Below are 14,280 nucleotides of genomic sequence, written 5' to 3'. Positions count from 1 at the left end.
GATGACGCAGCAGCCTGTGGTTGGTGGAGCCGTGACGTTTGCGGTGAAGGAAGTGACGCCTAAAGCTTGTTGCACAGGCGCATGCTGGAGTTCCCTGGCTGAAAGTGGCATGGCTGAGCTCGCCAGCGGCTGGCCTCCAGCTCCCGGCGGGACTCGCAGGTCGGGACCCCTGAGCGACACGGCCCCGCCGCGGGACGGCAGGACGCCGTGGTCGGTGCTGACACCGCCGCCCCTGCCTTCGTCGTCGCCTCTCGCGCCCGGGTCAGAGGCTCCCTCCGAAGCGCAGCCCATGGTGACCCCATCTCTGTCCGGGGCGCCACCCCCCTTCGACGCGCAGATTCTTCCAGGAGCGCAACCACCCTTCGATGCCCAGTCCCCCTGTGATTCTCAGCCTCAGTTCAACGGCGTGTCACCCTGGAGTTTCCAGGCTGCGACCTCATGGTGTTGGGGACAATCTCCGGAGGGTTTTCCTCGGCACCAAAACCTCCATAACCCTCTGGGTAAGCAGCCGTTCCGCGCGGGGCCACCCTTTACGTATCTTCTCCCTGCTCCTCCTTCCTCCTTCTCCCTCCACTCTGCCCTGCGCTTTTGGAGTCTCATCATTAATGTCTTAAGATGTGTCCGGCCGCAGCGACTCTGGTAGCTTCTAAGTATGCGGCTAGGAGTTGGGAACACAGCAGGGAACAAAATAGCGAACAAACTGATGGAGCCTAGCGTCCCTCCCTTGTGAGTAGGAAGACATAGAAACCAAACGTTATTCGTTGGAGGCTATATGAATGTGGAGCAAGAGAAAGCAAAGGGAAATGGTAGGTAGTCCATTAAATGCCACTGTGAGTTGTAAGGAAAATGACATTTAAGAAAGACTTCAGGGAAGTGAGGGACCATGGTTACAAGTTGTCCAAAGAAGAGAGAGTTGGCGCTTGAATCCGGGTGAGGCTCAGGATGATGAGAGGCGCTTGGATTCTGGATAAATGTTAAAAGGTAGGACAAATAGGATTTGTTGCCATGTGGGATGTGAGATAAAGAGGAGACAGTAGCAGCTTAAAATTTTCTGCCAAACAGCTGGAAGGAGAAAAGCGCTGTTCATTGAAATACGGTATACATTGAATACGAATGGAGATTTGGATGGAAGACCAGGAGTTGCATTGGGACCAGAACTTTTGAATAGACCGTTAACTGTTCATCTACCTTTTGGGGAACTGTGTGGCTGTTGTAATTTTGGATGTCATCTAAGTGTTGTTCATATTTAAAGCATGGGATTGTTGAGTTAAAACCCTAATCAAGTGTGAGTAGATAATATTTATGTTAAATTTAATTCACTCTGTATGGGATTTAGGTTAAATTGAATCCAGACAATGTTTATTGTGTGCCAGATGCTGGGAATATGAGTTTGACCAAGTCAGAGGAGAGGGGTTTTTAAGGATAAATCCTGAAACTGTGATCGGTGAGGGAAGTATACTAAAGGTGATTTCAGAGTGCAAAGTGGGGAAAAGCTTTGGACAAGATGTCTTTCGGGAGAGGTGTGGGATGTGAGAACAGAGAGAGCCAAGGTGCCAGCCCAAGGCAGGTCTTGTGGTGTTGTGGTGTGATTGATATGGAGTCTGTAGAAGGTCCGGGAGTGGGAAAGGGCAGGAAAAGAAACTGGAATCACATCAAAGAACTTTGGGAACTGTTTTCAGTTTTTTAAAAATTGAGTTGACCTGACTGAAGAATGCAGGTCTGTTGGAAGTGAAAGTTTAGGAATGGGAAAACCAAGTGGGAAGCCAGCACAGTAACCCTGTGTGAAAGATGTGATTTTGAGTTGGGTCAGCAGTAAGAATGGAAAGGTTCACTGGGTTTGGAGAGGAGAGGTGTGTCCTAGGTTCTGTTTGCCTGTTGTGAAACTGATGTTCCGAAGAACTGTGTTAGAGACTTTTCTTGTTAACATTTCTGGTATGGGAAATATTTGACAAAATTCCATCAGGTTAGATTGTATATTCCTGCTTAAAGCATGTACGGACGTATGAGCTCATGAGTATGGTTTCATTTAAGAAGTGCCATTTAGGCCCAGTGTGATGATTTCACGCCTAAACCCTTACCCTGCAAGCACCAGGATCCCATATGGACACTGGTTCATGCCCTGGCTGCTCCACTTCCAATTCAGCTCCCTACTTATGACCTGGGAAAGCAGAGGAGGATGACCCAAAGCTCCTGGCTTTTGGCTTCAGATTGTCTCAGCTCCAGCTGTTGTGGCCATTTGTGGGAGTAAACCAGCAGATGGAGATTTTCTATCTCTTCTTCTTTCTGTAAATCTGATCTGCCTTTCCAATGGATATTGTTTCCCAATTCTTTATCTAGATTAGGGAAATTCTCCCTTATTATTACACTAAATACATTTTTAAAACCAGCTTCTCTTTCTGCACCTTCTGGGATTCCCATAACTCTTATATTTGGCCTTTTAATAGTGTCTTGCAATTCTTGAGTACTTTTTTAGCTTGACCCAGCTCTGCTCCCAGCTTTCTGATTGTTTCCCTCTGGTGACAGGAAATATCTTCCAATTCTGAGATTCTTTCTTCTCAGCCTTCTTCATTTTATTTTGGAGACTCACCACTCTACTCTTAATTTGCTCCACTGTATTCTTCATTTCTGATAGATCAGCTTTCATTCGATTCATTTCCAGGGTGACATATTCCTTAAATTTTTGAACTCCTGTATTATGTGCTTCTCATTGTTAAGAAGCTTTAAAACAATTGTTTTGTATTCTGTATCCCGCATTTTCTCTATGTCTTCCTCAGTGAGCTCTGAGGTTGGCAAAAACGTTTGCTGCTTTGCAGGACAGTCTTCAGTGATGTTCATTGTGCCTTTGTCTCATCTTTTGCTCTTGGTCATTGTACTTCTGGTTATCAGATTCTTCTCCTTGCAGCAGGTTTCTAAGCTGTGTCATCCACAGGTCTACAGTTTGATTTGACTTATTGCAGTTGGCACGTGGCTCTTTGTTTGCTCTCTCTTGTGCCATACTCTCTTCAGTGAGTTCCAGGTCTGGGTTCTTAGGTTAGACTTCCACCATTGATTATCTCCATAGCCCCAGCTCCTTGCTCACCAGTCTCCACCTCCTGTGATACCATGCTGAGGCTGCACCATTGCCTGTACAAGCTTTCTCCCACTTCCTGTTAGAGCAGTTCCCAGGATTAGGGAGACACCAGATGTCCTATAGTAGCTAGATTGTTGATGGTGCTGATGTTGCCAGAACCTGTTGGCTGTTAGGTCTGAGAGCCAGATGGACCTATTTTGACTTGTATGATGCCAAAGTTGGTATTATTTTCCTTGTGGGACCAGTGCAATGCATTGATGTTAGTGCGCTTGCTCCCAGGTCAGTGCATGCACAGATCACTGTTGACCCCGCAGTCTTTTTTTTGTTTTTTTAAGATTTATTTTTTGTTATAATTTAAAAGTCAGATATACCGTGATGGGGAAAGACAGAGAGAAAGATCTGCCGTCTGATAATTCTCTTCTCAAGCTGCTGCAACGGCCAGTGCTGTGCCAGTCTGAAGCCAGGAGCCTGAAGCCACTTCCGTGTCTCCTACATGGATGCAGGGTCCCAAGTCTTTGGGTCATCCTTGCCTGCTTTCCCAGGCCACAAAAAAAGAACTGCATGGGAAGCAGGGCTGCTGGGATTAGAACTGGCGCTCATATGGAATCCTGGCGCATGCAAGGCGAGGACTTTAGCGGCTACGCTACCACACCAGGCCTTGTCCCTGCAGTCTTAATGCCTTTGCTGCACTGTACTAAATGGCACCTGGTGTGCCACTACCTGAGTTCTTGATCTGCTGGCTGTCAGGTCTGAGGGCTACCCGGACCTATCTTGGGTGGAACTTGTAGGATGCCTCGTTTTTGCAGTTCACTGAACCAGAAATAAGTTCAATCCCAGCTGAATGCATGCACATTCCTGTGTGTAGTCCTTGCCTCCCTACACAAAATGGCACCGGATTCAGGTCTAGGGGGCAGACTGGGCTGAGAAATCCATCCTGTTCCCACACGGTCCATCTGGGGTCTGCCACTCTGTCTCTGCTCCTGGTCAGATTAAACAGACCAGCAGGACGGGCAGTTATTTGTCTGGGTTCACCTCATGAGCTCCCCATCAGCATCCCTTCCCGCCTTGTTGCTGGTGGAGTTCTGAGTGCCGGTGCAATTCATATTGCCACTTGCTGAGTGCTGCTTGGGTATCAGTCACACCACACCTTTGTGTCTGCTGCTTTCCTGTGTCTGTCAATCTCCAGGTACCCCTCTGCTGTTGTTCTGTCCTCTAATTTCCTGAAATGTGCCCTCTCTGCTTCACACTGGACTAATGTTTCTCCATAGATCTAACGTGTCTTTACCCTATTCCGCCATCTTGGTTCTCCAAAAAATACTTATTGATAGACTAGTTCTTTTTTTTTGTTTATTTGTCTAAATTTCTTCTTGTTTATAGTTGTAAACATGAGTGGATTTTTTGTTTTTTTTTAGGTAAACATTCATATTTTCCACATAAACATGACTCAGAGTTCACTGACTTCAACATGCCTCCCAACAGAAAACAAAAGAAAAAGGTATTTTCATGATTGTCTTGCTTATGATATTCCAGTGCCTGTATCATGATTGTGAATCCTTTGTTTATCTGATAACTGTTTCACTGTGATTATATAGCAGCTATTTATCTATGAAATGCAGTAAAATGAGGCATGCTTGTGTTGCATACATGTGTTGCTCTACTTACATTAAGAAGTTTTTCTTAGGGTCAGCATCATGAGATAGCAAGCTGTTCCACCATCTTGTAGTGTCATCATTCCATGTGGGAGTCGTTTCGTGTCGTGAGTGCCCCACTTCTGATCCAGGTCCCTGCTAATGGCTTGTGAAGACTGTAGAGGTTGGCCCAAGTCCTTGGACACTTGTCCTCATGTTGGAGACCCAGAAGAAGCTCCTGGCTCCCAGCCTCAGAACAGCCCAGCTCTGACCATGATGGCCATTTGGGGAGTGAATTAGTGAATCAGTGACTGGAAGAGCTCTTTGTCTCCTTTTCTCGTTGTAATTCTGCACTTGATCTTAGCCAAAAGGCCAAGAAGCGATCTCTCCTTGTAATTCTGACTTTCAAATGAAAATGGTTTTATTTTGACTTTTTTGAAAAGCAGTTACACAGGAGAGATAAAGAGAAAGATGTTCCATTTGCTGGTTCACTCCTCAAATGGCCACAGTGTTGGGAGCTGAGTCGGTCTAAAGCTAGAAACCACAGGCCTTCTCAGGTCTCCCACATGGGTGCATCCTCTGCTGTTTTTCCCAGGCCACAAGCAGGGAGCTGGATCAGAAACAGAGCAGCCAGGATTTGAATTGGTGCCCCAGGGAGAGGATTAGCCTATTGTGTCACTGTGTTTACTAAAAGGAAGAAAGAAAAGAACAGAATTATCTTTTCGTTATGAATATATCTGTAATAAGTACATCCACATAAGCAGCTCACAAAAGTCAGAGAAAACTTACGTTATCTCTTCTATTGTTCATGAACTTTTTTGAAGTCCCTGTTATATAAGGTTTATGGGAAAAATCAAAGTATATATTACTAGAAGGATAGTTATATATTTTATTACTAATGAAAAATTTTGAAGAAAGAAGTTTTATTTGCCAAATACTTAATAGTACCTGTTTTTCTTTGCAGAAAAGGAAGGAGCCAGTTTTTCACTTTTTTTGTGATACCTGTGATCGTGGTTTTAAAAATCAAGAGAAGTATGACACGCACATGTCTGAACACACAAAAGTAGGTTTTCTTTGTTGTCCTGAATTTTGGGTAACAAAACAGCCTCCTAACTGATAGAAATGCCAAGCTTTTCCTTAAGAGTTCAGTTTTCACATACATATTATTTAATGACGAACCTGGATGGAGTTCAGTTACCTCGCTTCCAGCTGACCCAGAGCTGGGCTGCTGAGGACATCTGGAGAATGATCTAGTGTAGGGAAGATTTCTGTGTCTCCATCTCTCTGCCTTAGATAAACTTAGTGAGTAAAAAGGAAGTTGCCCAGGACCAGTTAACCACTCTGTGTAATTTATTGTGATTCTTAACAACTTCTGAGAATGTCCCAAACTATAAAAAATTTTTTGGTTGGGAAAGAGTTCTCTTATAGGGGGATGGGAAGTATCAGGCCCTTGGGGCGTATAAGGTCTCCAGAATCGTGTGGTCCGGCCCTGCCAAAGCAACTCCAGGTGGGATTCAAAATGCAGTCAATCTATATAGCAGACGGATTTTTAGGTTGATGACTTTGTATGGTCTCTAGACACTATTATAAACATCCAGATGGCCCTTGGCAGAGAAAAAAATTCACCATCCTTGGTTTGGAGGAATACCATTCAACCTCAGGACTTAGGAGCATTTTATTATAGTACTCATGTCGTGCTTTCACTCCAGTGGAGACGTGAATGAGATTTTATTACTGTATGTGTGTTGCAGTCACACTTTGCTGTTGACCGGAGTGTGCAGCAGCAACACCACGTAGATGGGTAGCCAGCTAATCTGAGCGCAGTATGTCTGTGTATGTGTAACTTGGGTGAATTCAACATGGATGTGTGAGTCTTTTGTTTTCAACTTTTGTAGTGTCCAGAAGCGGATTGTTCTTTCAGTGCGCATGAGAAGATTGTCCAGTTCCACTGGAAAAATGTAAGTTTTTAAGTTTGTTTAATACGTGCTTTTTCTTTGCTTGATCACAGTGCTTTGATGTAGCCTAATAAGTAGTAAGTTACATTCCTGAAGTACTTTGTACTTTATCAGAGATCTTAGCATCTTTTATTCAGTTTTGTCCTCCTAAACAGCTGTTTGAAAAAAGTAAATATTGGCCCATTTAATATATGAAAAACATTTAAAAATTTGGCCAAAGCATACAAACAGGTTTTTGCGCTTGAATTTCTTGACTTTGAGTTCTGTGCTGTTTTTATGACATGCTGTTCCAGATTGTGTTGTCTGTTCATTTGTTTAACTCTGCCCTCAATTTGGGTGAAGTTGTTTGTTTAGGTATTTAATGTCAGTGGAGAAAATGGATGACATATCTTCTTTTATCTAAAATTGTGTCATTCCTTTTTTTTTTCTTGGTCCATTTTGTGCTGCTGGAACAAAGTAACTGAGACTGAACAACTTATAAATTACTAGGTTTCTTTCTTACTGTTTTGAAGGCTGGAAGTTTCAGGATGGATGGGGGACTTGTTTTCTGTGTTCCTGTGGTGTAAGGTGGCGGGGGGATGTCTGAACAGGTGAGATGGGCTGGAAGACGGGTCATTATTTTCATCAGGACGCTACTTCCCTGACATGGATTCCAGATGGCCCCACCTCAGCACTGTGCAGTGGGGGAAAGAGGACATATTGACACCATAGCATGAGGAATTGGCTTTCTTTCTTTAAAGAAAGTCCTAAAAGGACGGATGAGATCTGTTTAGTTTTAGAATGGTTTCTCGGAGTGAATTTCCTGTTGGTGACCCGAGTCTCTGGGTTGGTCAGAAGTACGTGGTGTGCCTCTCTGTGTGCAGCAGGTTTTCCCTTGCAGATGCATGCTCCTGGGATGAAGAAGATCAAGCTGGACACCCCTGAGGAGATTGCAAGGTGGAGGGAGGAGAGAAGAAGGTGAGTGGAGGGGTCAGCTAGTGACATGGTTTTGTATTGCCATGTCAGCGCTGTTACAGTCCTGCCTTTCTAACCCTAATGAGTACTTAGAAGAAGCTCAGTCTTGTATTCCTGCAGATACTCAGCTGCAAACTGCCAGTCCTGATTTTGTTGTCCTTCAGAATTGGTAACAATGATTTTGTTGATGTTTGTACTTGATGGCTTAAAGATACAGAATTAACTTTATTTAAGATATTTTTTAAAAGTTTATAAAGATACGGTATTTATTGAGACAATTAAATTCATTGCATTTCCTTATGGTATTGTTACCTGGGAGTAGGACTGGAAGCCTTAATATATGACTATTATTGAAGATAGTTTGGGGAGGTATGTAATAGGAACTCTTCATTAAGGTAACAGATGTCTCCGTGGGACTGTATGCTATTCTGATGGGATTTACTATATGCTGTCTGTTAGATGTTTGGTGGCTGAGATAGCATGCGTGAATCTTCTTACATGAAAAAAACATATGTCGGGGCTGTGGAGTGATGGGTAAAGCCCCTAGCTGCAGTGTTGACATCCCATATGGGCCCCAGTTTAAGTGCTGGCAGCTCCACTTCTGATCCAACTCCCTACTAGTGTACCTGAGAAAGCAATAGAGGATGGCCCAAGTGCTTAGGCCCTTGTACTGATATGGGAAACCAGAGGATGCTTTTGGCTCCTGGCTCTGGCGGATGGGAGATCTGTCTCTGATCCTCCTCCTCCTCTATAAATCTGTTTATCAGCAGAATCCCAGATGATTGCTACGCACTGGATGGGAGTGCAGCACAGAGCAAGATGGACATGGCTTGCTTGTCTTTTATAGCACAAAGATCAGAAATGCCTTCTCTAAAAAATATATTAATAACTATTTTAAGTATAGTCTATTTAAATATATTAATAAACATGTTCTTGAATGGCAGAGTTAGAGGGAGAGGAATGGAGAGACACAGAAAGAGGTCTTCTATCTGCTAGCTTACTCCCTAAATGGCTGCAGCAGTGGAGCGGGGCCAGACTGAAGCTAAGAGCTAGGAGCTTCTTTCTGGTCTCCCGCATGGATGTTATGGTCCAAGGACTTGGGCTGTCCTCTGCTGCTTTCCCAGGCACTTTAGCAGGGCACTGAGTCGGAAGTGGAGCAGCCAGAATATGAACCTGTTCCCAAATGGGATGCCAGTGTTGCACGTTAGTGGCTTTATCCACTGTACCACAATACCAGCCCCAGGCAGAACTATTAAAATGATCAGATGCACTTTGAAAGTCAAGTGGAGTTTTCTTGTCTTTAAAAAGAAAAGCGGGGTAGATCCCTGGGATGGGAAAAAGAAGTAGTATCTTTGTAGGTCAAGGAGAATACTTAAAACTCCTGACCAGCAGGTTGTATCTTTTCGTTGTTCAATGTAAAGTTTCTGTTTTAAATTCACTCACTCAGGCAGTACAGTGCAGATGTTGTACTGTTTTGTGAGAAAAGTAAATTTCTGCCCTTTAAGGCTTCAGAGGTGCTTCTCAGAGAACCAACAGAACCACGAGGGTTCAGGACAAATAGAGTGTTGTGACAGTGTTATACAAATCTCTGGGCTTAATCCTGGGTGCAGAGGGAAGAACTGAATGAAGGTGAAGGAACAATAAAGGAATTTCACTTTTAAACAAATAAGGTCCATTCTGCCTGTATGAACAGGTGCCTATGGTAAAATTTCAAGAGCATCTTCAGCTAACAGATGAAGGAATCTAGGCCAATAGGATGCTCTAGAATGCGTTGGAATATAGCGTGTCATGGATGCGTTTCAAGGAAGATGTGGTTAGCAGGAAAGATTGCAATGGAATGATCAAGTAAAACAAGAACAAAAAGTGACAGATTTTGGGACATATGTAGGGCCTCCTTGAAGGGGGATTCCAGATGCTTAATCCTTGACCCTGCTCCTGTCAGCTTCTGGCCATCTGTCTGTACAGCTGTCTTTAATCCTAACTAACCCTTCCCAGTGATTCTTAAAAGAGGGCTTGCTTTTGCCAACTGCCCTTAGCACACTTAGTTCTGTAGTTCAGGCTTGTATGTGCTAAGTTCATCCAGTACCTTGTAATCCTCAGACTTGGAATATCCTTCATTTCCGTGCAGCTTCAGCTGCTTTCATAGCCACACTGGATTAAAGTTGGGCATCTGTTTGAGCATCTCTTTGTATCCATGCCATTACAGGCACCTCCAACTGGGCTTGGGCTAGTTGAGGCTTCCTAGCCCCTAACTCTTACCTTCTTTTTCTCTCATTCCTTTTGTGCTTTCCCCACTTCACCCCAGCTACTGCTATTGTCAGTGCCTCAGTTCCTTCCCCTCGTTGTCCCTCATGGCTCTCGCTTGGGAGACTCTTGTTCAAGGAAACCACACACTAGAGGGTACTCAGCAGTGCTCTCTGACTTAGGGAACTGACTTGACTACTGAGAATATTAAGGCAGTCTCTTAGTTATTTGTTCTTTTGTGGCATAAACTTAGGTGTTTCTTACGAATATGTTATTAGGTGACTGTGTAGTGTGAAATTTAAGAATTTGTTACACAGCTAAAATGCCCAGTAAAAGCAAAGTTAGATAGAGTTGGTGAGCAGGATTCTCTACAGTGGATTTATCTTTTGTGGTTATTTCCACCTTATTTGCCTGTAAGGAACTTTTGGCCTCAGCTAGACTTGTTATTTATCATATTTCCTGTACATTTTTTCACCTTTTGGTTTTGACTGTGTTCCTGCTTCTAGAAAATCAATCCCTTCCTTCCTTTCGTCCATCTATCCATCCTTCTTGTTTTCTTTCCTTTCCTTCCTTTCAAGATTAATTTATTTTACTTTTATGACTCTTTGACAATAGTTTAGCTTGACATTTTGAGGTAAACATTCTATATCTGCAAGGGGAGAGATGTTGCTATAAAGGGCTAAGGTCATTGACAACAGATAGGAGTAGAGCCTGGTCTTGAAGACTCACTGTCATGCGAGAAATAAGATACATGTACATGAGATGGCTGTAAGACTGTAGGCCACAGAAGCTTTGCTTTTGGCCATGTAGGGATAAATTCTGTCTGCTCAAGGTTTCCTTGCAGTCATTAAAAGACAGGTCCTCGGTTTGTTTTGTAGGGCTTCCTATAAGATATGAAGAAGATAGTCCCTTATTTAAAGTACATTGTGTATATGTGGGGGGGGGGGTACATACATATATATATTCCCTTTTAGGGGATGGTTCTGAAAAATGTATACAGTTGTATAAACATAACCATAACCAAGGGCTCTATTGTCCTGAACCCCCCTGACATGCCCCTTGCATTCATTTGCTCTCCACCCCCAGTAGCCACTGATCTGGTTCTGTTCTGTAGTCATGCCTGTTCCATATTGCTGCCTGTAGACCTGGTCTGTCTTGGGTGCTGAGCGGTAGTCTGCTCCATAGCATAGCATGCATGCGCCAGTTCTGCTTAGCTGCTTTACAATTATGGGTTGCTTCCCATCTTTGGCCTTTACAAAGCCTTCACAAGCATTCGTGTATAGGCTTTTGTTTCGAATATAGGTGTTATTTGAGTTGGGTAAGCACTTGAGATTGGAATTGGTTGGTCGTATGGTAAGCATATGTTCTGAAACTCCCAAACCTTTTAGGAGAAGAGTTTTTAAATCAAGCTATGCCAGTTTGAACAGGGTTCGCATTCAGATGAAAGGGAATGCCGAGGGTGCAGTGGTGCGTGCATGAGTTAGGACCATGCTCCAGTACATGGAGCAGGGCCTTCCTGCTGTGGCTGGGTACAGAGGGATCCCTGTTTCCCAAGGCAAGGAAGCCCACGGCTGCTGTTGCTGCATACCATACGCCATCAGGCACAGACTCTCACTGCTCGTTAGCAGGTAGTTTTCATCTTCACTGCCAGAAGGTTCCTGTAAATCCAATAATAAGCCCGCATTCTCGGCACGAAGAAGAAAAAAAAGTTACAGACACATATGGCCTAGTTTCCCTCTTTTCTTTTGGGAAAACAATAACTTTGTTTTTACTGCAGCTAGGGATTTCCACTGATTAGAAGTAGGTTGTTTGGCCAGCTTCGGTGGCAGTGGAGTTGGTCACAGAAAAGCCCCGTATCTTTTAGAAGAGGAGATTGAGCTGTCTTGGCACTCGGTGGCACATTTTGCCAAATATCAGAACTGTAACGGGGAGTTCTGTATCCTGAGAGCAGAATTGGCCGGAGCAAGCACTTCATATGCTTGGTGGTGCTTCCTTTCACGGGGCAGATGGCGCAGAGAGCCGTGGTTTCCCGGATGCAGGCCCAAGGTGTGCTCTCATAGTGCTCCCAAGTCCCTTAGCCATGGATTGGCTGGCTGAATCTGTTGTTGAGCAAATAAGTGAGGGTGTTTAAAAGAATGAGGAAATTAAACAAAGGTGATAATTAAGATTCTTTGTACCTGAGATGTTGCCTTGTTGATAAGGACTATGAAATTGTCCTTTTTATTTTTTTAAGATCTATTTATTTTATTGGAAAGGCAGATGTACAGAGAGGAGGAGAGACAGAAAGGAAGATCTTCTGTGTAATGATTCATTCCCCAAGTGGATGCAATGGCCATTGCTGTGCTGATCCGAAGCCAGGAGCCAGGAGCCTCTTCTAGGTCTCCCACATGGATGCAGGGTCCCAAGGCTTTGGGCCGTCCTCGACTGCTTTCCCAGGCCACAAGCAGGGAGCTGCATGGGAAGTGGAGTTGGTAGAATTAGAACCAGCGCCCATATGGGATCCTGGTGTGTTCAAGGTGAGGACCTTAACTGCTAGGCCATCGCGCTGGGCCCAAAAAAATAAATCTTTTAAATAATAGTCATTAAGTATTATATTAGAAATCTTTTTAAATGTTTCACAGAGTGAAAATTTTAAAACTGGAATAAAATTGCTCCTTTGTCTTTAAGGAAAGTGCTGCCTTTTTTCAGGTTGGCCACTCACAGATGGTTATTGTGTTCAGTTGAAAACTTTAGGATTTTTCCCTAAAACGTTGGAAAAATCCAAAAAAAATCTGCACACTCCCCATTCAAAAAAAAAAAGGAAATCCTTTCTTTTTTTAGTTCAATGCCTGTGAGGTACAAATGCTGTATGGTTTGGTAAATGATAATTAATTTTTTTTTTGAATTTTTTAATTAATATTTGTTTCCAAAACTGTAGGGACAGTGAGCTTGACAGCACCCTGGGAGTCCACTAGGTGGAGTGCTTCTGTAATATTTTGATGCTTGACTGGCTGTGAGGAATCCCTTTGGCCATTCAGAATTCCCGTGTAGTGTGTTGTCTACGGCCATACCACCCTGAACGCGCCTGATCTCAGAATTCCCGTGTAGGGGTCTGCTCCTCAAGAAAGTTGCATGTGTCTGAAGAACAGAGGCTTTGGGATAAAATTAGAGACATGCAGCTGGCAGTGAAGCACAAGGTGGTCCCTGAGAGTGTAAGGGGGTGCCTTCCAGGCAGTAAGACTCAGCAAATGGGTGGTAACTTGAGAAGAAAGAAAAAGATAGTAATGTGACCAAAATGATTAAATGCTAAGGTGCTGGTTCACACAAGTTTGGCTCTTTTGTTAGTTCTGTGGTGATTAAGGGATATCACTGTGGTTTATGGTATAGACAAAGGAGAGAACAAAAAAGGAGGTAAGATATTAACAGAGGACTGGTGTTGTAGTATTAAGCTGCCACCCGTGACACCAGCACGCCATACCATACAGGCACTGGTTCAAGTCTTGCCTGCTTCACTTCTGACCCAGTTCCCTGCCATTGTGCCTTGGAAGGTGACAGAGGATGGACCAAGTACCGTGTGCTAAGGTGGAAAACCCTCGTGGAAAATCCAGATGAAGTCCCTGGCTCCTGACTTTGACCAGGCCTAGTCGTGGCCATTGAAGTGAACCAGTGAATCAAAGATCCCTCTCTCTGTTCTTTTAACTTCCAAATAAGTAAATTAATTTTAAAAAGTGAAGGAAGGAGTGGCAGAAGAGCGTGTCCCTTGTGGCAGTCTGTAACTTGGTCTCACTGTGCTGCCAGAATCCAGCTCCAGCCGAGTTCGGAGCTTGGGAAAGGTGTGTGGAGTCGGCGATAAAGAAAGACATGGAAAATGTCACTTGGTGTGCCCTCTCGCAACAGCTCAAGAAGCTGTCCTTTTTTATTTACTCAGACACATCAGCAAGCTTCTACACAAACAACTAATTGTTCTATTTTTACCTCAAGACTAAGGGGCATGCACAGACATTTGGTCATTCTGTCTGTACTTCAGGGCTAAGCAGGTGCCCCCAAAGATAATTCCACAAAATACTGTATTCATATTCTTCAAAGCAAGCCATTCTTCATTCTTCAGTAGTAGCTGTGGAGCGACAGCCAGAACTCCAAGGCCACGGCACATGCGATTATCTGCTAATCAGTAATACATTCCTACCACATTTCTATTTCTACGATTTACCCATTTTATTTAATGGGAAAAAATAGGTTAGAAGGAGAAAAAAACGTAAAAATCCAAGACAAAAGTTTCAAATGTTAAATTGAAAGATAGAACTCTGTAACTTAGGAAGGGATGTTGAAAGATCGCTTACCTGTAAGAACCTGATATATTGGGCTCGGCTTGGTAGCCTAAGAGAGGCTAAAGTCCTCGTCTTGCATGCGCCAGGATCCCATATGGGCATCAGTTGTGTCCCGGTTGCTC

General features: G+C 43.8%; 1 protein-coding gene across 1 annotated transcript in view; it reads left to right on the top strand.

Moving 5' to 3' along the window:
- Window positions 1-94: 94 nt before the first annotated feature.
- Window positions 95-14,280, top strand: part of NUFIP1 (nuclear FMR1 interacting protein 1) — a 39,320-nt gene continuing 25,134 nt past the window's right edge. The window contains exons 1-5 of the mRNA XM_040991370.1: window positions 95-500; window positions 4,483-4,565; window positions 5,663-5,761; window positions 6,594-6,656; window positions 7,534-7,610. Coding sequence (XP_040847304.1) covers window positions 110-500; window positions 4,483-4,565; window positions 5,663-5,761; window positions 6,594-6,656; window positions 7,534-7,610 — 713 coding nt within the window. The 5' untranslated portion in view covers window positions 95-109. The remainder of the gene's footprint in view (window positions 501-4,482; window positions 4,566-5,662; window positions 5,762-6,593; window positions 6,657-7,533; window positions 7,611-14,280) is intronic.

This window comes from Ochotona curzoniae, unplaced genomic scaffold (assembly GCF_017591425.1).
Source record: "Ochotona curzoniae isolate NIBS_2020 unplaced genomic scaffold, NIBS_Ocur_1.0 contig_64, whole genome shotgun sequence".
Classification (NCBI taxonomy): domain Eukaryota; kingdom Metazoa; phylum Chordata; class Mammalia; order Lagomorpha; family Ochotonidae; genus Ochotona; species Ochotona curzoniae.
This window is presented reverse-complemented; position numbering and strand designations above follow the sequence as displayed.